General features: G+C 49.4%; 1 protein-coding gene across 6 annotated transcripts in view; it reads right to left on the bottom strand.

The window, feature by feature from the left end:
- Nucleotides 1-27,910, bottom strand: part of SFMBT2 (Scm like with four mbt domains 2) — a 193,387-nt gene that overhangs the window by 99,824 nt on the left and 65,653 nt on the right. For 5 of the 6 annotated variants that reach the window (XM_021065007.2, XM_021065006.2, XM_084980991.1 and 2 more), the window contains exon 5: nt 163-251. In XM_021065007.2, the coding sequence (XP_020920666.2) occupies nt 163-251 (89 nt within the window). Of the gene's footprint in view, nt 1-162; nt 254-27,910 lie in introns of those variants that run through there. The other variant, XM_084980992.1, reaches the window with a different exon arrangement.

Here is a 27,910-nt window from a genome sequence, read left to right as displayed (position 1 = left end):
AACCAATGATCTAAGAGATTCGGGAAAAGACAGAGGTTACGGTATCTGGACACTGCTGTCCGTGTGCTCAGGTGCCCGCAGAAGGATATGTGCAAAGGTGCCGTTAGCTGTGCCCGCGTAACGTGCTGCCGAGACAGAGAGTAGCTGTACAGCAATACATACACCTTCCAGGAGGCTGGCGGGGGCCGTCCGGGAACCAGTCAAATCACGGATGAGAAATTCCGTCCAGTCTGTGTACTTCTCTTTGATTGCTGGGGAGACAGAGGGGAAAGAAAACACACTTCAGCAAAGCACTGGAGGGTCACCCACGGTGACCGTCCGAGCGCCCGTCTGTACACGTCTTCTTTCACGACTTTTCTTCATGTCTGACGCCACGCTTACATTAAGGACTAAAATGGCAACAGCACATCTGTCGGCGAGGGGGACTTCGCACCTGCCACATAGGCATCAAGGAGTTAAAGCGTATGAAGCCCCAAAGTCTTAGCATCTGTCTGGAAACTTCTGTAAACAACAAAGCAGAGAGCACGAGGTATGAAATTGAGGCGGTTCCAAGACAAAAGAGACGAGGAAGGGATGGAAGAAAGTTTTCCAGGCAGGAAAATACAGCCAGGCTCTGCAATACCCACGAGACTTGTTACACAGGCAGAGAAGAGGACGAAGGGATTTTCAGGCCGAGAGGAACAGCAGGTGCTGATTCAGGTGATGAAGGGAGCGGGGAGACAGAGAAACCCAGGGAGCCCTCGGTCCAGCCTGAGCGCAGAACCCGGCACATGACGCCATTCGGCAGGAGGGAAGCCCGGGAAGGCAGCACACACACTTAAGAAGCAGGAAATCTCCGCCTCAAAGGAATCTGAAAATGGGAGTTCCCGCTGTGGCTCAGTGGATTACGAACCCGACTAATACACGTGAGAATGCAGGTTCGATTCCAGCCAAAAAAAAAAAAAGAATCTGAAAAGAGTATAAAAGAAAAGGCTTACAAGGAAACAGAGGAAGCTAGTGGCAGAGAAACCAAGGTAGAGGCTGCCACACATACAAACATGACGGGCCCCCAAACAGAGGGGAGAGCGCTGAACGTGAGACACCCTTTCAAAAAAAGAACTATCAGACCCTGGAAGCCAGCATCGTGTAAGTGCTTCAAGCCCAAGACCGGAGAAAAATGAACCTTCTTGGCACAGCCCCAGTGTGCAGATGTGCCCAGGCTGAGGTTACATCCACTCACTGGGAGAGGCCCCGAGCCTCCCCACGGCTCCCAGGACGCACCTCAGCCACAGGAGAGCAGCACCCCGGCCCTACCTCCCAGCCTCCCACTGCGAGGCCAACAACTCCCATCCCACGAGGAGCAGCGGGCGCAGAGCGCTGCCCTGGGTACCACCTTCAGGACGTAGCCTCTGTGGACTCTGTTCGGGACTTGAGCAATTCATAGACTGCTGCGGTTCTTTCAGAGCAAGATGCAACCATCTCTGGCTCAAACCCAAAGGAACAGCGTTGTTATTTATTTATTACTAAAGGAAACGAGGCCGTACGGGAGACGCGAAAAGCTAGCTCGCAGTGGGAGGAAGACCAGAGCTCAGAGCTGGGCTCCGCCCTCGGTGGCTCCGTGACCTTGAGTAATTCACCCCCTCTCTCTTGCACTCTTGTCTCTGGTGCTACAACATTTTGCCTGTGGGATGTTATACGCGTGAAAGAAGATGCACGGGTCAGGAAAGGATAACCATACCTGGCCCCCTCTGCAATGAACAAATCACAGCTCTCGTCCTGTTACAAATGTATATTCACCACTACAGCCTCTGACGGGATATTCGTTACTGAGCCCCTTAAACCACAGGCTGAAACATTCCACGTGCTTTGGCAGAACTGTCGGCAGAAGGGGACCACGGGGACCGGGGGCGGCAACCTGCTACTCCAATCCCTCACTCACCTGCTTCTCAGCCACCGTCCCCGCTGTCACCCATGACTGATTCTCAGACCCAGAGGAAAGTCCAAATGGAAAGGACTCAAGCAAAATGAAAGGGATTCGGGCAAAGCTGAAACAACCCCCACTTTGCAGAAAGCAACTCACTCCTTCAACATCTTTTACCACTAGGGTTTTTTTTTCCCCCCTCAAACAAAACCCACCTTCCTCGCTTTATACACATATGCACAGAAGGAAGGGCGTGTATTTGGGCCAACAGCTGTGTGACGGGGCTCTCTTCCATCATTAGCAAGGGCAGCGATCATGTCTCAATGCTACGTATTCACTTCCAAATCAGCCCTGGTCACCGACTGCATGTGCGTGCCGCCCCCCCCCACCCCAAATTCACCTGTCGAATCCTAACTCCCCATGCGATGGTGTCAGGAGGTGGGGCCTTTGGGAGGTGATGAGGTCCTGACAGTTGAAGCCTCACGACTGGATTAACGTCCTGAAAAGAGACCCTTGAGGAGTTCCCAAATGGCCAATCGGGTTAAGGATCTAGGGCTGTCCCTGCTGTGGGGTTCAATCTCTGGCCATGGAACTTCCAGATAGCGAGGGCGAGGCCCCCAAAGAAGACTCCCAAGAGTTCCCTCAGCCCCATAACGCTAGGTGAGGACAGGGTGACAAGACGAGGTCTATAAACCAGACCCTGAATCTTTACTAACCCCTTGAACTTGGACTCCCCGCCTCCAAACCCTGAGAAATGCATTTTCATCACTGACCAGCCACCAAGTCTGCAGTATTTTTGCTACAACAGCACAAGCAGACTAGGACAGCTCTCCCGTGTGTATGCCCGAGGTAACTGAGAAGGCCGAAAGCAAGAGAATTCAAGGCAAGTTAACCCAAATGTATATTCAAGGCTATGGGGTGGTCGCTCTCAACAAACTTCCTTCCGCCCAAGTTCCGAGGAAAGAAAAGCACAGAGCCGGCCGCAAACTCAAGTTTGCAGATGCCCATCATACAAGGCGTCTTTCCACTGGAAGCTATGATTCTCAAAGCGCTTTGCACACAGAGCAATAGGTCATTTCAACTGTGGGCAGGCTAGAGAGACTACGACAATGACTGCCTCAGAAAGCTTCAAGATTAGGACAAAATCTTGTCCTAATCAGCACCCAATGAACAGGCAAGCACTTCATTCTTCCCGGCAAACGAATGACGACGAGCACGTGGAGGGAAAACGGGGTTCTGTGACTGACAGAATTCATGTCTACATCCACCACGAGGAGAAAGCTTAACTTTCAAGAGGTGTTTCTAACATCCGTATAATCAACGTTAATGTTTAATCGATTAATTAATTAATTAGTTAATTTTGGGGTCTTTTTGTCTTTTTAGCGCCGCACCTGCAGCACATGGAGGTTCCCAGGCTAGGGGTCGAATCGAAGCTGTAGCCACCGGCCTACACCACAGCCACAGCAACGCGGGATCCGAGCAGCGTCTACGACCTACACCACAGCTCAGGGCAACGTCGGATCCCTAACCCACTGAGCGAGGCCAGGGATCGAACCCGCAACCTCATGGTTCCTAGTCGGATTCGTTTCCGCTGCACCACGATGGGAACTCCCAACGTTTAACTTAGAATGTGTGAAATGCAGGCACGTCCTACAAAGAAACTTCACTGTCGCAGTCACGGCAGGAAAAGCTGGCACTTTTGTACCTTCGGAGCCCTGGGCTCTGAGGCCCTAAAACTGCCATTCATGTGCTTCTGTGCCAGGCTCTGAAGCCAGCTTCTGTGTGCCAGAGAATACTGAGACAAATACCTCTGCATGGAAAACATACCTGAGCCACCAGGGTACACCCATCACTCTAGGTTAAAACGTAGAAAGAAAACAGTTCTCGGGAATTTTCCCGACTTGAAAAGAACAACTGTTTCAGTCAACATTTAGTTCCCAAAACTCTAATTTTCGAATGCAAAAATCCATGACAAGTCGCGCCATACCCAAAACTACCCACACCGCAAAGGGACGATTCCAGGCAGCCGACAATATTCAAGTCAGTTAAATTCTACTACAGTAAAAACGGCCCAAACGCCCTCTGACTTCATTGCAAGCGAAGTTGATCTGTATTGTTCCACCTGGCCACGTAAATTTCTACCTAAACGTCTCTAAACCATGAACTGTAATTTTCTACGGAACACCTCTCTTCAAGGATGAAGAGAGAAGGATGATGTCCCAACGATCTCTCTCCAATGGAAACCAAGTCCTTGCCCGACTGTCTTTAGGTTTTTGGTTTGATTGGGGGGGATTTTTACTTTGTAAATTTTTTTTCTTTTTTGGCCACCCTGAAGCATATGGAAGTTCCCAGGCCAGGAACTGAATCCGAGCCGCTGCTGCAACCTACTCCAAAGCTGTGGCAAGGGCAGCAGGTCCTTTAACCCACTGCATGGGCCACCTGAGCTGCTGCGGTCAGGTTCTTAACCCACTGCATCACAGCGGGAGCTCCACGTTTTTCTTCAAATGATCCACACGCTAAATTTTGGGAAACTTACTGGCATCTAAGTACATCGAATGGGAACTTTAGGGCAGAAAAGAAATGATTAAAATGACTACAGTGATTAGACGATTAAAATGTAATTTTGAGGGGGTAAAAGTTTATGCACAACTTGGTAATCACTTTCCCATTTTTAATTTATAGAGAGAATCTCCTGGAAGCCCAAAAGAAGAATAAAATCAAGACCCTTCTACAGCCTTCCCCTGAATATGTTTTCAAGGTTCTACTCGGTTATAATATTATATAAACACTCAACTTTTTTTTGGCCATGCCCTCAGCAAGCAGAAGTTCCCTGGGCCAGGAGTCAAACCCAAGCCTAGCAGATCCCTAACTGCTAGGCCACCAGGGAACTCATCAACCTTACTGTTTTGGAAGTCGAAGTTACCGTGCCCATTTCCATTCTTCTTTCCGGGGAGGAACCCACATCTGACTGAAGGAAGCAAGCAGGAACTTGAGTTTCAGAGAAAGGAAACACATACCCTCCCCCCAGCTACACCCTGACTCCTTCTGTTAAGACATTTAGGGATGACCCTAAAATCCTACAGCTGTTTTATGAGGTTTAGAGTGCTGTCCGTCAGAAGAGTTCCAAATGCAAGGCAGAAAATGACCCCCGATTTTTCACAATCTGGGAAACCACCACTCCTGCTGGATTCCAGCCCCATGAAGCACAGAGGAACAGAAACAAGCCGCTCATTCGTCATTTCTCAGGGATGCTGTTTTCTGCAGACATTGGTCTGGGGGGTTGGGGGCGGGGGGCTGGGGACACAAAGTGGCCTGGCAGAGTTGAGGCAGATCCCGAACCCTGAGACCCAGGCTGAGGTCAGATGGACACACTCATCTCTCCTTTCCTGTTGCCACAGGGAACAGACAGACAGCGTGCCTTTCTGCTCACGTGAAAAAAATCTTGGAGAATAAGCCCCAGGAGCGGTAAGGCCACGCCACTCAAGCACACTCTGGGTAAAAGGCAGGTCTTTTAAACCCTGTACTCCTAGAGTTTAAGCCCAGGGGAGACTTTTGCTTCGTTCTGGCAATTTCAACCAACCCCTTCTTTGAATCCATGTGTCCGTCGTATTTTCAATGTGTTACTGTTACTTTCTTGCCCTCCGGCTGCTTTTGGTCCTTTCTTGTGGCACATTTTTCTTACCAGATGCCACCTTCAAAAGCCCTCATTCCAGTAATCAGAGGACTTTCCCTTCCGCACCCCGGGCTCCTGATTCCTGGGGGTGGGCAGGGGGCTGCTCATCTGCTTCCTTGTCGCCCACATCAGAGGCTCTCCCGCAGTGACCGCTGGTCCTCGGTCACGCATCAGACTTACGCTGGAGACAGAGGAAACCTGAAGGTGAGGCCGCGTCCTGGAACAGAGGGTTCTGACTCAGTGGACATCGGGCAGCTCCGGGGGGCGGGATCCTCACTCCCAAAGCCCTGCGTCTCCCAGGATGTTCCGTCCCTTTTGTCAGAGAGGAGCCCGAGTGAGGACCAGGTGCTCTTCCGTCCTGGGCTGGACCAGAGGGGTCAGGGGACAGGGCCAGGGAGGGGTTGCTACGACAGGCATCCCATTCAGCCCTGCTTCCAGCCTCCGCGTGACTCTCCCCCACGGAGCATCCAATCCAAAGTCCCAAGCCCGAGGGGGTGCCCGGCCCTCGGCTGCAGCCCCCAGTGTCCGGGGAGCAGCCCCACCAGCTTCCAAGCCTGCATCCACCTCAGGCCGCCAGGAACGTCGTGAAATCTCTTTTCTGCACTGGCGCCTCTTCCGTTCTTTTGTTGGTGGTTTGCGTATTTTTTATTCCTTTACTACCATTTTAATGGGGTCTCTGGAGGAAGAAGAGATAAATGAGACCGCTCAATCCACAGCAACTCCCAGCTCATGAGAGAACGGGGCCTTTACAAAAAGGGAGGAGACAGCCTCTGACTTTTCAGGATAAGATTCTTTAACACAGACTTGGCTGAAGCAACGAGGCCACAGAGCACCTTGAATTATAAATGGAAGCACTTACCCTTACTATTCAGAATCAAAGACTACAGAGTTCTCTCCCTTGGAGATTTTTTAAAGGAAAGACTCTGTATTCATTTTTCATACGGGGTTCAAATTAAATGGTTCCTACAAACAAAAGAACTGATCATAAACTGACTCAACAAGACTGATCAGCTCTTACCACACACCATGAACCCTACCACATGCTACTGGGGTTCAACCATATAGATAAAAAGAATTTCTGTCTTTCATAACAAATACAGCCTTGATGAAGATGTAACTTTTGAATAATGTCACAAAATCAGACACACACACACACACACTCCTTAGAACCTGGAATATACACAACAGAGAAGGTTTTGAGTCTAACTTCCAGAACTCTCTTCTGTGTCATATACCTGTTTAATCACAAAAAGGAGTATTACCACTATTTTGCTCTGGAGAACAAGACCGAACAAAGACATTATCTAAGAACCGCTGGAGACAAATAGAAACAGAGAGAACCTTCGGTTGAAACAGACCAAAAAAAAACAAAAACAAAAAAAAAAAGACGCCCTCAGAATGTTCTACATAATTACAAGAGTTAACATTTACGCTGAAATCGTTTAAACCGTGGTCAGTATTGATGCATAAATGACCTAATTCACCCCTTGAAAAGAAAGGCTTTTGCTACTTAATATTCTACCCATCTGTTGGAATTTTCCTCAATATTGGCAATGAGACAAGAAGTTATCTTTTATTGAAACTAGCTTATTGTGGGGTCAGATGTGACCTTTTTTGTCCCTTGCGTTTTGGGGCTGTGCCCGCGGCATATGGAGGTTCGCAGGCTGGGAGTCAAATCCGGGCCGCAGCTGCCAGCCTACACCACCGTCGCTGCAATGTGGGATCCGAGCCGAATCTGCGACCTACACCACAGCAACACGGGATCCCCGACCCACTGAGCGAGGCCAGGGATGGAACCCACATCCCATGAATACGAGTCGGATTCGTTTCCACTGCGCCGCAACGGGAACTCCCAGATGTGACTTTTAGTGGCAGCAATGTCACCGGATGGCTGCAAGGATTAAGGGAGAAAATACACAGGAACTTCCCACCAGTCATTAGCCGAGTGAGGCGAGTGGCAGGAAGGCAATCAACCCTCGTGCGAGGGCAGCACCCTTGAAAATGCGGTCAGTCACTCCCTCCGTCCTGTAGTCACATGTGTACACAAGCAAGTGCTCTTCCAGAAGGACACACACGCGATGTCCCCAAGCCATGTCTTTCACTCCAAATCTAACTTTTAATAAACCGGGAAATCGAATCGATGGACACAAAACCGTGGCCACGAATATAAACTCTCAGAGTTACTATTTTATTAATTTGAAAGAGTAATACTAGAATAGCCATGCCTTCCAGGGGAGGGCGACTGATTCACCATTGAATCTCTTGCCTGCCGCTCCCTCGCTTGGGTATCAACGCTCACTTTGCCATCGTGATCACAGCATCAAACTGGTACCAAAAAATAATAATAATAACAATCTTCCTTAAGGAAAGCAACTCCCCGTATAAACCGTTGTGGGAATCAGTGCACTTCTCTTTCCTATTCCTGCTTCTTTGCATTATTACCACATGGACCAGCTGCTAGAGCGAAGTAAAATGCAATCGCTCTGGTTAAACTCAGCAGCAACAGTCTTAACAGGATACGCCCTGCACAAAAGATCACTGCCGGAGACAGTCACCTGCTGATGTGGCTTTTTTTCTGGCTGCATCCGTGACACATCAAAGTTCCCATGTCAGTGGATCGAACCTGTGCCACGGCAATGCCAACCCCGGATCCTTAACCTGCTGCACCACCAGGGAGCTCTGCTGATGTTTTTTACGAGAAGGACATCAGTGGGGAGGAGATGAAGCCCAGGACGAACGTTTACACGAGCGGCTGTTTATACACAACTTTAAGCTGACACCACAGAGCCATTATTTTGTCCAGAACCCAAAGAAAGTTCTGTTCTTTCTGTTATTATTTTGTCCAGAACCCAAAGAAAGTTCTGTTCTTTCTGTTATGCACCAAAGCACAGAGAAAGAAGAAAAGGAGCCCGTTTGAGGTAATCACAGAACTCAGCATCAAACCTTATTTCATCTACACGGGAGACTCCAATCTGGCCCGAGCCACTGCTTTGCAATTTCACTTCGCAGGGGTTAAAATTGTTCCCCCAATTCATGCAGGTCGCATCTTACTGAAGGATGGACGGATTCTAACAAGCTCTCACTGCATTTCATTTTGTCTGCCTAATAAGGTAAGAACCTTACTGCTTACCCACCTGCAGGAAGGGACAGCTGAGGGGTGGGGTGTTACAGAGTATTTGGAGGCGCGGGAAAGCACCCCTACCAGGGACACACAAGAGGTGAGGTGGCACGTGCCTGAAGGGACCCCACCGCCACGCTCGTCTTCAGACACCATCCATCCCAACTGTGTTGCCCAGCTCAGGACCACAACCGAGTCCCGCAAGCTCGCCATCACCCGCTGCCTGGCCTTCCCCACTCAGCCTCCCCCCACCAACCCGGGCCCCTCAGAAACCACAGCCACTGGACTTCCACCTGCAGGGGAGAGAAAAACACTAGGCTGACCCATCACCCCCAAGTTCTGGAACCATTCATCTTTACACAGAATAAAAAATAAAAATAAGCAAACAAACTTTAAAAACATCTTGAATTCACCTCTAGTTCTCTGCTCCCTTTCAAAACCCAACTTGGCAAAGACTTAATTCTTTATTCTTCTCACGCCCGCGCCCCGCACGCCCCGCACAGGCCTGCCCCACTGACAACCCCCCACCCCCGACGGCGTCCCCTGAGGGCTCCGGACGGACGTGGACGTGTCTCTGCTTCTCTACCCACAGCTTCTTCCCTCTAACTCCCCGCCTCCTAAGGTCCCAAGATTCAGGGTTACTTAGGGGCCAGTCCATGGCTGGCTCTGTGGTTTTCCATGGATGAACTCCCCTGCCCTTTACCCATCGACGCCAGCCACACCTGCCAGGCTTCTCTCTACAGACCCGAGCTCCGCTCTCAGCCTCAGGACCCCGGGTTCAGCCGCCTGCCTCACGCATGTCCCTGGAGGGCACCTCACGCCTGTCATCTACAAAACCAAGCTCTGAGCCTCCTGTCACCCCACCTGCGCCTTCCCAACTGCACAGATCTGTGTCACCGTCACCACACCCAGATTCCATCACCACAGAGAAACTCCATCGTGCTAAGCAACCTCCCGCCCAAACTTTACCCCTTACCAACCCATTCGCTCTTCGCCAGTCTGTCTCACTTCAAAAGCTGGAATCTGATATACGGCACACATGAACCTTTCCACAGAAAAGAAACGCATGGACTCGGACAGCAGACCTGTGGCTGTCAAGGGGGAGAGGGAGGGCGGGGGAGGGACTGGGAGTCTGGGGTTACTAGATGCAAACTGTTGCCTTCGGAGTGGATGAGCAATGAGATCCTGCTGCGGCACAGGGAACTCTCTCTCATCACTTGTGATGGAAGGTGATGGAGGATAATGTGAGAAAAAGAATGTATACATATGCGTGACTGGGTCACTGCTGTACAGTAGAAACTGACAGAACACGGTAAACCAACTGCACTGGAAAAAAATAAAAATCATTTTTTAAAAAGTGTCCTCAAAAGAGAATTCCGAGACTGGCGGCACTTCACACACTGTCACGTCCTGTAGACGCATCCAGGACGCTACATGCTCGTTCATCAGGTCACTCTACGGGTTCCTTCCGTCTCACTGCTGCACATGATTCCCCGTATGGATGGACCACTCTCCAGGCACCCGCGGAAGAGGGTCCGGGTGGCTTCCTGACATTGGCTTTGACCGACGATGCAGCCATAAGCCTTCCTGTGAAGTTCTGCGTGAGATGAGCTTTCCTTGCTCGAGGTCAAATAAGCCCCCACAAGTGCTCCTGCGGGGTGGGGGGCGAGCATGGTTCTTAGAGGAAAGCCCGGAGTCCAAGGCTCCCTCCACCAAGACGCCTACCCACACTGCAGCCCAGCAGTGCTCTCCGATGCTATAGGGGCTCCTCTGTGTGAACCTTTGGTCTACATACGTTTCCCTCTTTCTCCAGGGAAGCCTCTTCCTAAATCTGTAACACGTGTTGTCCAATGTATCCAGAGCCCGTGACAGCACAGATCCCAGGGGGACCCGTCGTGCATTCAACAAACACTCCGACCCTACCTAGATAGCCGTGTGCCTGGTTAGAGATCTGTTATCAACGGATGGAAACATTTCAAAGAAGAAGAGAATGTTCGGCTGTCTCAAGGGCTCCTGGTAAGTAGGATGAAGCTGAGACTGGACATTACATCCCACAGGAGGTTCCGCCACAGGCGTGTGCTCCCCCTGCTGCCGGCAGGAGCAGAGAAGCAAAGCACTTACGAGGCACAGGCAGACCACCCCTCAAAGCCACGCTTACAAGTTACACTATGACCATCGGGATATAGAAGTGCCCCTTTCTCCTCATTCTGCCAGGATTTCTGACTATCAGACTTCTCCAAATCTGATACCACGCTCGAGCATATGAAACCGACTTTTCCGTTTTCATCTTGTTGATCATCAGAGGTTTAGCATCAAAACATGATGACAATTCAGATTTCTCTGCTGGGAACTTACTATTCACACACCTTGTATTTTTCTAGAGAGTTATCTTTCTGAAAAATATTGATTTGCAGGAGCTCTTTATTTATGGTACATATTCCTTGTTAGACAGAGCTGAGCTCTTCACTTTGTATATGATATTCAGCATGAGCCTTTTAAAACAAGGCATGAGAGGAGTTCCTGCTGTAGCACAGTGGGTTAAGAATCCAAATGCGGCAGCCTGAGGCGCTACAGAGGCACGGGTTCAAGCCCAGCCCAGCACCAGGGGTTAAAGGGTTTGGCATTGCCACAGCTGCAGCATAGGTTGTAGCTGCAGCTCAGATTCAATCCCTGGCCCAGGAACTTCCATATGCTGTGGGTGTGGCCATAAAAAATTAATAAATAAAACAAGGTATGGGGTCCTGTCACCCAGACACTGAATCTTGGACTAAATTTCTGACTCCTAATCCGGGCGCCACAACTTGGACCCTCCCAACCCTCCTCCCGCTGGCTCTCGATGCTGCTTTTCTCTAAACCCTTCTCTTCGAAAGGGCTGCATCCCAAGCTTTGCACGTCTCCTTCCTTCTGCAAAGAAACACTCCCCCACCTCTCCCCAACCAGCCCCTGCCTCGTCTCACGTTCTTCTAGGTATGAAACTTGTTGAATTCAGATTAAGAACCACTGGTACCAGAGCTATTACACAGACCTTTCAATAAACTACGACTTGACAGGAGTTCCTGTCGTGACGCAGCAGAAACGAATCCGACTAGGAACCATGAGGCTGCAGGTTCGATCCCTGGCGTCGCTTGGTGGGTTAAGGATCCGGCGCTGCCATGAGCTGTGGTGTAGGTCGAAGACTCGGCTCAGATCCTGCACTGCTGTGGCTGTGGGTGTAGGCCGGCAGCTATAGCTCCAATTCGACCCCTAGCCTAGAAATCTCCATATACCACAAGTGTGGCCCTAAAAGGCAAAAAAAAAAAAAAAAAAAAAAAAAAAAAAAAAAAAAAAAAAAACCAAACCTATGACCTGACACCCCAGTACACCACACACATTTGCAAAGGAACCACCATTGCTTTTCTTCTTCTTCTTCTTCTTTAGAGTCACAGGTGTGGCATATGGAAGTCCCCAGGCTACGGGTCCAATTTGAGCTGCATCTGCAACCTACACCACAGCTCACAGCAATGCCAGATCCTTAATCCACTGAGCAAGGCCAGGGATCGAACCTGCATCCTCATGGATACTAGTCGGGTACAGAACCTGCTAAGGCAGGAGGGGAACTCCCCCACTGCTTTTTGCTTCTTCTTTTATTTGCCTGGATTTGTCACTGCTTACATGTGATGTAAAGTTATCGTTTAAGATTCTAGTTTCGGCATATGGAACCCAGAAAGCAAGAGCTCATTCATTTAATTGAGTCGGCATTAGACGGCTTACAAGACAGGACAGAAATATGATCTTTCCTTTGAGGTCTCCTGGACACTTTTCCTCCATCAGGCACCACTGATACCGTTCATTTCCCACAAGGGCACCACCCAGAGATTAAAGAAATACAAGGTACTCCATATACTATATATCCATCCACACCTTACCCCCTAAGGACCAACTGCTTTCTCTGAAGTTCCCCAGGACCTCTTAGCACTAGAAGCAGCCATGACTTATGAAACAGGAGCCATAAAGATAAGAACAATTTATGCCATTCTCAAGGTATAACTCATATCACTCTATATCATATCCTTAAGAGCCTAGAAGATAAACAGCCGCTAAAACTCTTAGAAGAAATTTAAAACCCTATCATTGTTCACTGGTTAGAGACCTTTATCCAGTAAGATACAGAATTTCTCTATTCTTGCACATTTTCTGTGATTCTTCTCTGGCTGTCAAGACCTCGCTTTAGACATTCTGCTAGGGCTTTAAACATTTTCCTGCTTTTCAGGAATACCCTTCCGAAGAGTCAGCGACTTTTTTTCCCTCTCTCCTAGGAAGAATCTCCTCCAGGTCTTTTATTAGTGATCACTGCAGAAGGGAAGATCAAATTGACTTCTCACAAAGGTCAGAGCTCTAAGTTCAAAGAAATAAGACACTTGCTTGTTAAAAGATTTTATTCTCTTGGGTATCGCTCTCTCATCTTTGACTCACTTCTTTCCACAAAGTTACTTTCTTTGCTGCAGAAAAGCAGTTTCCATTCCAATTTTCCCCAGCACTCCCCTTAGGGACTTTTTTCTTTTTCTTTTTCGTTTTCTTTTTTTGTCTTTTGTCTTTTTTTTAGGGCCACACCCACAGCATATGGAGGTTCCCAGGTTAGGGGTCTAATCGGAGCTGCTGCTGCTGGCCTACACCACAGCCAGAGCAACACCAGATCTGAGCCGCGTCTGCGACCTACACCACAGCTCACGGCAACACCGGATCCTTAACCCGCTGAGCAAGGCCAGGGATTGAACCCACAACCTCTTGGTTCCTAGTCGGATTCGTTTCCACTGAGCCACAACCAGAACTCCATGGATATGTTTTAAAAAGAAAGAAAGAAGCTTGCACACAACTTAAATGAACATGCCCTTCACACATACCTAATTACATGAGTCAGTCTATTTTTCAAGTTTTCATATGACTGCCTTTTGATGATTAATTTTATGTGTCAAATTGGCTGGATCATGGTGCCCAGATAGTTGGTCAGACACTATCCTTTTTCCAAGAGTATGTTTTTGGATGAGATTTATATTTTAAATGGTGGACTTGTGAGCAGACTGCCCTCCTTCGTGTGGGTGGGCCTCGTCCAATCAGTTGAAGGGCTTGATGAGAACAAAAGGGCTGACCTCCCCTGAGCAAGAGGGAGTTATGATGAGATCAAAGGAGAACTAAATAAAAGAACAGACAGATGTTCTTGTTCATGGATAGGAAGACTCAATCTTATCAGGATCTCAGTTCTTCCAATCAAGCTCTACAGACTCAATGCAAATCAAAACCCCAGCAAGTTATTTTGTGGATGTTGAAAAACTGACTACTCTGTGGTGTAGGTCACAGCTGCGGCTCGGATTCAATCCCTGGCCCAGGCACTTCCATACTCTGTGAGTGCAGTCGTGAAATTAAATACATACATACATACATACAATTTGAGAAATGAAGAGAAATTCATAACCTCAAGTGATTATGTTAAAATAAGAAAGGCTGAAAATTAATGAGCTAAGACCCAATGATCAAAATCAGAAAAAATTTAAAACTAGAATAAACTACCTAAAAAGAAAAACATAGAAAGAATCTCTGTGGACTCGGGATTCTGTAGAAAGAATCCACAGAGCCCAAAATTCTTTTTAAAAGTTAATAAAATTGGCAAACCTATGCAAGGAATGTTTTTAAAAGAAGGCAGCAAGAATGTTAGGAGTAAAAGAAGTCACATCTACAGATGATAAAGAACTTAAATAAGGTAACTAGAGAATACAAGCAATTTCGTGCTGATATTCTTAAAATAGAGGAAATGGACAAATGTCCAAAAACTGACTCAAAAAAAGAGAAAACTTAAATAGTTCCAGAATCGGTAACGAAGCCGAGCACCTGAAGAATCTTATTCCTTTTTCCTACTGTTTCTTCATTCATTAATCCCGATGTTTGTACACAAAATAATTAATAATAACATAGGAAACGCAATCATCCCATATCAGTTTGCAAAAATTTTAGCCATCAGTTCAACATTCAATGGCACTCTTTTTTTCAAAAAAAAAAAAAAGATTTTCTAGAAGCGTTCCGGAGAAGCAAATGTATGCTACCCATTCAAACCTTTAAAGGGGCTTCATAAATATTTGTGGACCAACCAGCACCTATTAACATATTACGTGTCTGGCCCTGTTCAGCAGACTGATGACCTCACCAGCCGCCTCAGAGTCAACAAACATTCGACTGCAATAAAATCCAGGCCACGGGGGAGTCCAATGACCCGCCCGATGCAGACCTGTGCGCAGCCAAGAACCACGGCCGCTCCCTGGGGGGGCCTCCGGCCCAGGACCCAGTCCATGAATAGGGGCCTAGAGCAAAGCCTGCCATCCATCCCCCCTGGCCTGTGACGAGGGCACAGACCGCTGCCCAAGGTAATTTACTACGTCGACTGCAGAGCACCAGGCCCCCGAGACTTCGGGTTTCTCTATTACGGCAGCTGGCGGTGCACCTACGGATACTCTACGGCCCTACCCTAGTTACCCCAACACACTTATAAAGGGATATACACCCTCTCCTTATTCTGATGTTAAAATAATCACGCATGGGGTTCCCATCGTAGCGCAGTGGTTAACGAATCCGACTAGGAACCATGAGGTTGCGGGTTCGATCCCTGCCCTTGCTCAGTGGGTTGACGATCCGGTATTGCTGTGAACTGTAGTATAGGCTGCAGACTCGGCTCGGATCCCGCGTTGCTGTGGCTCTGGCGTAGGCCAGTGGCTACAGCTCCAATTCAACTCCTAGCCTGGGAACCTCCATATGCCACGGGAGCGGCCCAAGAAATGGCAAAAAGACAAAAAAAAAAAAAAAAAAAAATCACGCAACTTCCCGCAGCTGCTTCCTTCCACACTCATCATGTCAGCAACGCGGACGGGTCTGTAACAAGAAACAGTCAAAGACAACACAGCGAGAAAGGCAGTGGAGCCCCAAAGGCTAAACACACCCCTGGGAAGGGCGGAGCTGTCCGCGGTTTAGACCAGGATCTCTCAGCCCTGGGACGACTGCCACTGAGGAACAGATCGGCGTGGTGGGGGGCTGTTCTCTACCCAGTCGGGTATTTACCAGTGTCCCTGGGCCCGACCCTCTAACGCCAGCAATGCCAACCCCTCCTCCCTGCCAGGTGTGACAACCAAAACTGTCTCTGGGTATTGCCACATGATTCCAGGGGTGGCGGGGGGAATCCTCCCTAACTGAGACCCACTGGTTCAGACAAAATACCCAGGAAACAGGTTCAAATATACACTTTTTTTCCTTTGGCAGAGCATTCAAATCAATATACTATTGAATATGGTAGAACTGACCTTCGTGGGATAAAGCTAAATCAAGGAAAAATCGGTCTCACCGTGGGGCGGGGGGATTCTTAACAGAGATACAGCACAACCGTATAAATGTATTCAGTGAGGGGACTGCCATCCAACCAGACACCCCAAGCTGACGTGATGCACAGACACGCCTCTGCCAGCACACACACAGCCTGTCATTTCAGACCAAGGAAAAGGCTCAGGTCGGGACAAGGCGCAAAGTCCGAAGCCAGGAGCTGAGAGGTCAGTGTCGTGACACCTGCTCCCGTTGCCGGTGTCCGGAGTCTACCTCCAGGGCAGGTCGCCCTGCAATGCGCCCTCCTTTTCTGGTTCAAGGGACCTCGTCACTGTCCTGTTCCTCTAAGCAACGAAAGAATCAGACCATTGCAGAAGGGGACTCATTAACAGACTACCTTCAACGATAAATATTTTTTCCTGGCTTTTTTTTTTTTTTCTTTTTAGTGCCGCACCTGGGGCCTATGGAAGTTCCCAAGCTAGGGGTTACATCAGAGCTGTAGCTGCCGGCCTCCACCCCAGCCACAGCCACCCCAGATCCAAGCTGCATCGGCGACCTACGCCACAGTTCATGGCAACACCAGACACTGCGTCCACTGCGCGAGGCCAGGGATCGAACCCACATCCTCATGGAGACTAAGTCAGATTCTTAACCCGCGGAGCCACAGTGGGGACTCTATGCGAGATATTTTAGGGAGCCACTCTCAGTCTGTTCAAATGAAGAAAAATGGTGATGCCAATGACAAAACAGGCAGATAATCCAAGAAACACTGACGTTCCACGTGGGCAGCATCTGTCTGGTTTCTCCTCAATGCGTCTCCCTTAGAGTTTTCTCTTATTCTGGTTCACATCCAGCTGCCCTTCCTAACTCCATGCCGGCTCCGGAGAGGAAAGGGTGGCCTCACACACACACACACACACACACACACACACACGACCTGAGAAGAATGTCAGCCTCGGTTACAAAGTCTTCCCTGGGGACAACAATTCCATTTTCCTCTAAGTCGAAAAAATAAAATCCCGCGACACCATCCGGGTCACTATCCACCCAGGACGGAGGTCGCCTCAGACGCCAGAGGTGATTTACATGAGGAAGCTACAAAAGGATCCAAGTGAACTTATTCCCAAAACAGAAACAGACTCACTCACAGATGCAGAAAATAAACCGATGGCGACCAAAGGGGAAGGAGGGGACGAATGAGGACGTTTGGGATTAACGGGTACATGCTGCCACCTGCAAAGCAGACAGCCAGCGCAGACCCACGCGACAGCACACAGAACCACACTCGACATCTTGTAAAAACCCACAAGGGAAAAGAATCTGAAAAAAATATATATATTCTTTTTTTTTTTTTTTTTTTTTAGGGCCACACCTGCGGCATATGGAGGTACCCAGGCTCGGGGTTGAATCGGAGCTACAGCTGCCAGCCTACACCACAACCATAGCAACTCAGGATCTGAGCCACCTCTGCGACCCACACCACAGTTCGAGGCAACGCCGGATCCTTAACCCACTGAGCGCGGCCAGGGATCGAACCTGCATCCTCATGGATACACATCGGATTCATTTCTGCTGAGCCGCAATGGGAACTCCTATATAGACACAGGTATACGTATACATATATATAGGTATAACTGAATTACACCTAAAGTTGACACATTTTAAATCAACTGTACTTCAATTTAAAAATTTCTTAAAAGTAAAAAAGGTCGAAGGTCTTCTTCCCTGTGTGTCCGACACCCGAATTACTGAGAACATAAGAACACAACTGTCTTCGCTGCACTTCGCTAGATGAAACCCGAGCCAGACCTTTCCAGGGGCTATTTCTCAGCTGTTCATCTTTTATTAGGACGCTCCGGAGACTACGTTTTCCTCCTCCAACTTGCAAACTGGCAGTTCCTTCCACTGATGGAGACTGGTCGTCCTCCTATTGGTGAATCCACCTGCTCTGAATGGAAAGCGGTTTTCAAGGAGAATTTACGCTCCTGAATCCATCAGCCCCGGCACCATCATCCGAGAGTGACTAACCCACCGGGGGTCGTCTAGATTGACTCGCAGCCCCCCACCAGCGGTCGAGCAGCAATAAACCATCTCCCCCCGCAAGCTGGGTGATGACCCGCCCAGCGCACTTAACGTCCAAACCCCCCTCACTTCACGCTGACAACAAGAAAAATTCGGTCCTACGAATTGGCTGTGCTTTATCAAGGCTGGAGCTATAAAAATCACTCTCAGATTATGGAGATAAAATATATGAGCCAAATTTATCTGCTGTAACTCCACTTGTCACAGCACTTTTTCAGGCCTCTCAAAAAAGGATTTATGTACGTGCAGGCGTCAGGGGGCGACTGAAGCAAGGCTAGTGCCACCACTTCTGAAAAGCTCGTCTGGAACTCATTCAAAGGCTTTCCTTTCACCGCAGAAATCACTGGCGGAAGCCGTTTCATTTTCTTGGCCCAGCATCTGTTTGTTGGAATCGCTTACAGAAGCTGGACCATCCATCAGGCAGAAGCTGTAAGTCAGCCGCACGGCCTCCCCCTCGAGGCCGAGGATGCAGCAGGTGTGTCAGAGGGAACCCGGTGCCTCAGGGAGCCTCGGCCACGCACCGAGGCAGCCAAGCTTCTCGTGGAACCTGCATGGGTACCTGACCAATCTAGGAATCCAGAAGCCACATTCTCCTGGGATTAAAAACGGCAGAGCAGGAGTTCCCGTCGTGGCGCATCGGAAACGAATCCGACTAGGAACCATGAGGTTGCAGGTTCGATCCCTGGCCTCGATCCGTGCATTAAGAATCTGGCATTGCTGTGGCTGTGGCTGTGGCCGGCAGCTGTAGCTGCGATTAGACCCCTAGCCTGGGAACCTCCATGTGCCGTGGGTGCAGCCCTAAAAGGACAAAAGATCAAAAAAAAAAAAAAAAAAAAAAAAAAACCCACAACAGCGGCAGAGCAAAGGAAATCGCAGGATGAAGAGGAGGTCTGCAGCCCAAAGTAACAGGAATTTGAGAAAGAAAAGAAAAACACGGGACCCCAGGCACCTGGCCCTTACATCTCCCCATACTGGACAGCAGCCTCGTGTTCCACGGGGCTCCGGCCGCAGTGCTTACTTATATGAATATGCCCATCGGTAACGAGCAAATTAACAAGCTGGAACGGCTCTGACGCCTCTGTTCTCAGCTTAATGGTCTGTGGAGGTTACAGCCAGCAGCTACCTCATTGAAGGGGCTGTCGGCACATCAAAATATTTCCCAACCCTCCCCCTCCAGTAGAAAGTTAGGCTGGGGTTTATTTTTTTGCCCGTGGTTAATTATACAGCCCTGAAACCGGGATTTTAATTACTGGCCAGGTACACATACCACATGACATAGTTTCAGAAGATGAGCGCATTATCGTGATCGGAGAGAAAAACGCATGGACCTGATTCTGGAATTTGGGGATGTCCCTGAGCCTGGCCAGGTCAAAGGGGCTTCGCAGGGTCTGCCCACCGCTGGAGAATTCACTAAAGGCAACGCTGACTTCCGTTCAGGCCGGGACACCTGAAAGAACTATCCTCTGATCTACCACGCACGCCACTTCCTTGCAAAGAGCAGTCTCCGTACATCTTAAAAATCACCGGAAAAAATGAATTTTAAAATGCAGCCAGTGGGAGCTCAGCAAGTTAAGAACCCAACTAGGATCTATGAGGATGCGGATTCGATCCCTGGCCTCGCTGAGTGAGTGAAGGATCTGGCGTTGCCGTGGCTGTGGTGTAGGCCGGCGGCTACAGCTCCGATTCGACCCCTAGCCTGGGAACCTCCATATGCTACAGGTGCGGCCCTAAAAAGAAAACAAAAATGCAACAAGTACAAGGGAATTACCCTGGGTGCAGCCCTCACGGAGAAAAACCTCACAAAATACTAGATGCTGACTAAATAAATGCCGTGCCCCACCCACACCACACAACGGCCACACCACACAACGGCCACACCACCCAAGAGCAGCGCAGGCAAAGGAGGCGGGTCTGGTCTTGGGAGGGGGTGGCCGCCACCGTCCGCTGGGTGGAAGAGCCAAGTCTCAGAACAGGGTGTGTCCTAAACCCACGCTTCCCTCACGAGGTTCTAATCGAAAATATCTTCGTGAAAATAGCTTTTTAATTATCTAGAAAAATGCACATCTCTGTCCTCAAGGCTGGAGGCCTCCCCATGGGGGGCTCTCGGGGTCCAAACGCCTCTCCTTGCAGGGCCACCTGTCAGACTGGATTCAGGTCCGCGAATCTGACCTCCTCTCACCCTGAGTCCTGTCCTAAGGGCCCCCCTCCAAATACAGCCACATGCTGGGGGACTGGGGGTGGGACTTCCACGCAGGCATTCTGAGGGGACACAAGTCAGCTCATGACACAGCGCCATGACCCTTCCAAAGGTCTGCACCGTTTGGTGACACACTTGTGCTGTGTGTGTACTGAGTGCAATCAAAACAGTCCCCGAGCCCCTCGTCGACCACCAGATCAGCCACCCACGCGACACCTCCGCCCGATGATCCAGCCTCCACTTCCACAGTCAGGGTAACTGAAAACCGACAGCCTGTGTTCCTTTTAGGCACTAAACACCTCTCTCTCCCTGCACGGCCCCCAGATGGGCTCCCCACACTGCTACCCGTTGGTCCAAAGTCGAGCCTTCGTGCTCAGAGAACTTTTCCTCCTCCTCTGGGAAGAAGCAGGCAGGTATCAGGCCCTCCCCTCATCTCTTCCGTTCTCAGATTATTCAGTATCCATATTCTAAGTAGGACCTGGCCATGTGAGTTTGGGGTGGGGAGAGTCTCTGCTGTTGGGGGTCCAATCGAGAGGCCGCCTGGAAGGGAACGGTCTCGGGCCCCCGATTCTGAAACCTCCCCAGCCTTTCTCTGAAAACCGCGGCTCGCAAAGCTGTACTCCAATGGCTAAGAATACAGAGCCCTGAGGTCTATATCCATGGTATAGACCGTTTAACCGCTCGCGGCCAATGCTGCGGAATACAGATGTGGCCCCTTCCAAAAATTAACCCTTTCAAAACCAAAGGCGATGAGAGAAAGCACGCCAAGGAACGGCCATGGCCGCGAGCCTTTACACCAAAAAGCTGCCCTGCCCTGTGGGAGCAAAGTAAGTAGAACTCACGACCCAGTAATCCGAAAACACCAGCCCTTCCAGAACCTTCAGACTGCGTGCGATACACTGAGGTCTGGCCGATGGGGCCAAACAGACACAGAGTGCAGCTGCCAACACCGTATCAGGGGAGAGTTTAAAGGAACGAGGGCCTCCGGGTACAGGCATGGGGCCCCATCCTTAGACACCCACTGTGCCCATCAGCCCTACTGCCATTTATTTAATGGCCAAGTCGACCGCGTCCACAGAGGAAGAGGTACAAGGTCCGAGTCAGCTCCTCCCGGCAACTCACCCGCCTAAGAAAAATGTTACTTCACATACCGACCTTACACCCCAGAAGTGGTTCCCAATTCTAGCACATCCACAAGGAGAGGCACAGAGCCGCCTGGTGAGCTTGACTGCCGCCTGCTGTCCTAGGACGGACGGGAAAGTGGAGACGGGCGAGGCCCCAGACCCAGGCACAACTGAAGACGATCCACAACGAAATATTACAAGGACAGGCATCATTTTAAGAAAAGCCAGGGCTTCTGAGACGTATAACGGATACTGATTAGATGAAAACATTTCAGCACGAGCTCCCTGGTGGCTCAGCGGGTTGGGGACCTGGCGTTGAGCATAGGTATATGTGGTGCTGCTACAGGTGGGTCTAACCCTCAAAGGCTGGCTAACTCAGAAGACACGGCTGTGTTCACGGGGTGCAGGGGCATTGTGTAAGGAAGCTCTTGCCTCTTTTCACTGATCTGCTCTGCCCGGAACCCGGGGTTTCTCCACCTTGCTTCCTGATATTCCACCTAGGAAGCTCTTCCAGATACGCGACCCCCCCAAATCACATCCTCACAACATATTCTAAAACCACAGGTCCACGATATATCTCTTTAGCTATTACACACGTGTCTGTGCTTTTCACATTTTTTCTTTTTTTTTAATTGAAGTACAGTTGATTTATCCCATTGTACTAATTTCTGCTGGACAGGAAAGTGATTCAGATACACACACACACACACACACACACACACAAACATACATTCTTTTTTCTTTGCCATCACGGTTTATCTCAGGATTTGTTGTTGGTGTTGTCAGGGCCGCACCTGCAGCCTATGGAAGTTCCCAGGCTAGGGGTCAAATCAGAGCTGCAGCCACCGGCCTACACCACAGCCACAGCAATGCAGGATCTGAGCCACGTCTGCGACCTACACTATAGCTCACAACAACGGCGGATCCTTAACCCACTGAGCAAGGCCAGGGGTTGAACCTGCATCCTCATGGATACTAGTCAGATTCTTAACCCACTGAGCCACAACGGGAACTTCTATCTCAGGATACTGAATACAGTTCCCTGTGCTACACTTCTTAAAGTATGGGTTTTTTTCACCCACAAAGAACACCTGAATCTCCAGGATATCTGGGGCCAAGTTCTCACGCTTTAAGCAGGAATGCTGGCTCCGTTGTGAATTTTATGACTTGGACGAGCTAAACACCATTTACTTTTCATGAAGAGAAGTTTAACACACTGGCTCTGTTAAATATGTCTTGAGCATTAATGTGACTTAGCAACCCAAAGCTATCTAGTCGATCTTTTTTTCAGTAAACACAGAGCCTAGAGGCTGAGGGAACTGCAGTGAGCAAAACTGTGGGCTGGGAGAAAGGAGCAACCAGCTAGCACATATGCTGCATGTCAGACCATGATAAATGCCAAAAAAAAAGAAAGACGCCTGCCAGTGTGGTGGGCCAGATTCTTATACTGGGAGGAAGGGCTTGTTTGAAAAAGTGACATTTTCTCAAAGACTTGAAGTGAGAGTGAGCCTTGCAATTACGGGGGGTGGGGGAGGTAAGAAGATAGAAGGAGGTGCAAAGGCCCTGGGGTACAAATGAACACGGCCTGCCTGTAGCATGGTGAAGGAGCTGAACCACCCAGCAAGGCAGTGAGAAAGATGCATCCTCGAAGACAAAATCAGAGAGGAGGTGGGAGGCAGAGAACATACCCAGCGGATTTATTAACCACACGCACAGAAAAACACCGTTAACGCTACAGCTGTGCCCGCCTCAGTGAATCTTGCCGCGGCCTTGGGTGATGGGAACCTTGTAACCACATTAATTCTTCTCATCCCTGAGCCTGGCATCTTTCCATTTGCCGTCTTCAGTTCCTTTCATCAAAATCCATCGTTTCCAGTGCACGGCTCTTCCACCTCCTTGGTTCGATTTCTTTCGAGGTCATTGCTTCGGATGCTACTGTGGGCAGGATTGTTTCCTTTTTTTCTTCTTCAAATGTTCTGTTGTCGGTGGACAACACACAACTGGCTTCTGTTCGCTGACTTTACATCTCGTGCCTTTACTGAATTTACTGATTAGTTCTAGCGCTTTGTGGGTGGAGCTTTTAGGCTCTTCTACATGTGATATCATGCCATCTGTAAACAAACATACTTTCACTTCTTCCCTTCCTATTTATTTGCCTTTTATTTCCTTTTCTTGTCTGATTGCTCTGGCCAGGATTTCTAGGACGCTGAATGGACAGGGTGAGAGCGGGCGTCCTTGTCTTATAACTGATGGCAAAGGAAAAGATTTCAGTCTTTCGCACTGAGTAGGATGCTGGCTGTGGGTGTGTCATACAAGGTCTTTATGAGATTGAGAGATGTTCCTACTATAACCCAATTGGTTGGGCACTAATCACAAAAGGATGCTATGTTTGGTCAAATGTATTTTCTGTATCTAATGAGATGATCCTATAATCTTTCATTCTATCGGCGTGACATATCCCATTTATTGATTTCCATGTGTGAAACCATCCTCAAAACCAGGTGTCTCAGAATTTGGAGGCACAGTAATCAATATGCGAGCAAAAAACATTTAAGTCTGCTTGTAAAGATCTTACTAACCCCCAAATCATCAAGCTCACAGTCATCCCAGGATAAGAGTGAGAGCTAGACACTATTCAAGCTGCCTTTCTTCAAAAGCGAGCAGCAATCATTTCCCTGTATCTGCAAAAGCACTATTTGTGCTGGTTCAGGTGAGATAAATCCAAAATTGAACAATGTCACAATGCTGCCCGTGATGTCCCAAAGAGAACTCGAACCATTTTGGAAACTTGAACCATTTCTTCATTTGACCTTGAACTTGGGGAAAAACATAACATGCTCCAGGAAGCTAAACTTGTTTCTAGATAGCTTAAGAATCCCAAGCATCACAAATATCTGGTTATGGTACATCCTGAAGTTTTTAGGAGGTTTTTTTTTTTTGCTTGTTTGGTTTTTTAGGGCTGCACCCATGTCATCTGGAAGTTCCCAGGCTAGGGGTCACATCAGAGCTCCAGCTGAGACCTATGTCGCAGAGCAGAAACACTGGACCCTTCAAGCACGAAGCGAGCTCAGGACTGAAACTATATCCTCACGGACACGGTGTCAGGTTCTTCTCCCCCCAAGCCACAACGGGAACTCCTGAAGTTTTGTTTCGTGTGGCTGTTGCTGCATCTTTTTTTGCAATATAGAAACTACAGGAATTCCACTAGGTGCAGCCAGAGAGAAAAGAGAGAAAGCAAGCCTGACAAGCACAGGCTGGCCCCAGGCTGGCAAGATGAATCGTCCTCATTAGTTTAATATGCTGTCACACAGCGGAGGCAATTGAAACGCACCGAACTTGTTTTCCTTTCTTATCAAACTAGATGCCTCAGTGTACAGCTGCTGACGCTTTAAAAATAATTCATGGCTCACTTTTTTTTTTTTTGAGTTCCTCCTCAAAGGATGTGAAATCACTTCTGTAAGTATCCTCGAACATCCTGCCCTGCGGTATAACCGAAACGAGTGCATGATCCTCTGGGCTGCAGCGCCTGCGCCCATTCAGACAACCGATCACGAGAGAACCAAGGCACAAAGGCTGCTGCTCAGTGAGGGAGACCTGCTTGCCTTCGATTTTATTTTTTGCCCCTGGAGAGTCCTCTCGGGCCTATTCTACTCCAGGAAGAGAGATACACTGCCCGGAGGAAAGCAGGGGTCACACGTGCTGACAGCCGGGTCCCTTACAATACATGGAGCTGCTGCTGTTGTTGGGCGGTGACATACTGGGACTCGGAGCCATCAACCACGTGGCTCCCCACTGCCTCCACGAAAAGGGCCAGGCCTCTGAGCCTCGCAGGCAGGGCCTGTCGCGAACAGGCCTCTGTCCCACGTACGAACTTGCCTCTGCTCGACCTCCACGTACGATCGTTAAAGCCAGACCAGTCCTCATCAAAACATTAAAGAAAAAAAAAGTACACATATGGCATTTCTCTTCCCTCTCGCCACCATCCTGGAGCATTAAGTAATATCACCCTCATTTTTCAGATGAAGAAAACGAAGCTTTTGGCATCTAACTTGGAATCCACTCAATCTGGGGGGGACGCTAAGGCAGGGATTGAAGGCTGGGTCTTTCTGGCCCCAAAGTCCACATGTTTTACTATCTCACGCTAACCCCCAATGCCAAGCTTCGCTGGGAGAGTGAAATCACGGACTCTGTCAATGCAAACTGCCCCATTATCAGAGCCACCGATTCCCATTTGCCAGCCTCCCAGCCCTGCCAAGCTCCTGCTCCTCTACCGCTAGTGACAGGAGAGGGAACGACATAAACCGCCTGAAAAAAAAAAAACTCCTCTTGGAGTCCCCACTGTGGCTCAGTGGGTTAAGAACCGGACCAGTGTCCATGAGGATGTGGGTTCGATCCCTGACCTTGCTCAGTGGGTTAAGGATCCAGCGTTGCCATGAGCTGTGGTGCAGGTTGCAGACTCGGCATTGCTGGATCTGCATATCCTCAAAATCCATCCAGAAACCAGCTCCATCAACCCGAGTCCATACGTACCACGGAACTCCGTGCCGTCATTTCAGAGGCTGTGCCTCCATCCACAGTCACCGCCAAGCACATCCACGAACACGAAGAAGAAGTAGTTTAGGGACAAGCAGCTACGGCAGGACCCCAGGACCCCAGGAGTGAGATTCCGCCTGCGTCAGCGGGGCTGTGGCTGTGCCGTCGGTTCTCAGCTGTCTGCAAAGATAACGGGGCGCTTCTCCTCCACGAGGTTCGTCAGCGTTTGAGTTTCCTTTAGGCCTTTGCTAAACCGGTCGCCTGTCCAACTCTAAGCATGAATCAGGATCATAACCGCAGACATGAAAATACAAATTTTTTGTGTGTTTGCAGGCGGAGGTTCCCTCTGCAGCACAGGCAGCTGATTGGACAAGGGAGGTTTGCTAAACACTGCGGTGCAGCCATAGCACAGGGGTGACAAGTAACAGAATAAGGACCGCACAAGGTGACAGTAGACAGGGCCACCAAGAGAGAAGACAGAGACCAGGCAGGAACTCCCCCAAACCAACAGACTGAGCTCCAGCCTCAGCCCAGGGGCGGGGGAGGAAAGACCTCTCTGGACTCGGTTCCTGGGTTCCTGGGTTCCTTGTCAGGGTCAATGACCCCTTTACCCGAAGGCAGAGAACAGCCACCCTCAGCATCACCAACGTCCCATGATTTATACCAACTAACAGACACCTACGCTGTCATGACGACACGCCAGAGCCTGGGGGCTCACACAACCCAAGTTCCCCAGCCTGCAAGGTCGGTTCCACTCGGAGGCCTCTTCTCTTGGCTTCTCCTGTGACTTCTTCTTTGTTTGCAAAGACAGAAAGCAAGGGAGCCTTCTGGTACCTCTTCTCATAAGGACACTGATCCTATCAGGTCAGGGCCCCCGACCTCATTTAACCTTAATTTCTTCCTTAGAGGCTCCACCTCCAAAATATAGCCCTATGGGTTAGGACTTCAACTCAGCAATGTGGGGAAGACACAGGTTTTCAGGCAGAGACTAAATGAACGCATACAGCTGTACTTGCAGGAGGTGGAAAATACTGTGTTGGTTAGCTCCAGGTCTCCGGGCCTGACTATCACCTCTCTCACGTGTGGCTTCTCCTCACCTCATCTTTTTTCCAACGTCCCCTTTACAATCCTGCGAGAACATCCAGAAGTCACGCAACCTGCACATTAACTTTCTTTAAATCAGTAAAACGCCCTAATCTTGACCAAAAAAGGAAAATAACTGGACAGTAATGCCCGCCAAATTAAGGTGGGTTTCAGGATTGTACATGCCGGGCGCAACTCTGCCCGGGGGTGGGATGAAGGAGCCCTGGCTTTTACTTACTTACAGGATGTCAGTTAGGACCTAAAAAAAGACAGTTTTAATCGGACTCTTTTCTACGTGACATCTCAAGAGAAGCACAGGTCTACCCACGTGTGCTGTCACATGTGTACATGACGGCCCTGCACGCAGCCATTGCAGGTGCACAGGAATGAGTGTGCCGCGTGTTACTGAAATATCACCAAGGCACGGGTATCGGCACAAAGACCACCTTCTCAGAACCAGTGACTCTTGCTAAGGTTCCAAACAAAATAACAACAATCTTCCCTCAAAGGACCAGGTAGTCGCATTCCTAAAAAATTCAGACAGCTGGAGTTCCCACTGTGGCTCCGTGGGTTAAGCCCCTGACATGGTGTCCGAAAGAATGTGGGTTCGATCCCTGGCCTCGCTCGGTGAGTTAAAGATCCGACATGGCCACAAGCTGCAGTGTAGGTCACGGATGTGGCTCAGAGCTGCTGTGGCTGTGGCTGTGGCGTCGGCCAGCAGCTGCAGCTCCAATTTGATCCCTAGCTCAGGAATTTCCATATGCTGCAGGTACAGCCATAAAAGAAAGAAAAAAGTGGGGGGGAGGGGAGGGAGAGGAAATTCAGAGTCCTTGAAAATTATACAAACTATAGAAAAATGACTAGG

The sequence above is a fragment of the Sus scrofa genome, chromosome 10 (assembly GCF_054392235.1).
Source record: "Sus scrofa isolate SSC_HxYL_T2T_F1_AM1 chromosome 10, Sscrofa_HxYL_maternal_Yorkshire_Landrace_v2.0, whole genome shotgun sequence".
In the NCBI taxonomy this organism is placed as follows: Eukaryota; Metazoa; Chordata; class Mammalia; order Artiodactyla; family Suidae; genus Sus; species Sus scrofa.
Note: the sequence above shows the minus strand (reverse complement) of the source record. Positions and strands in the feature narration are given on the sequence as shown.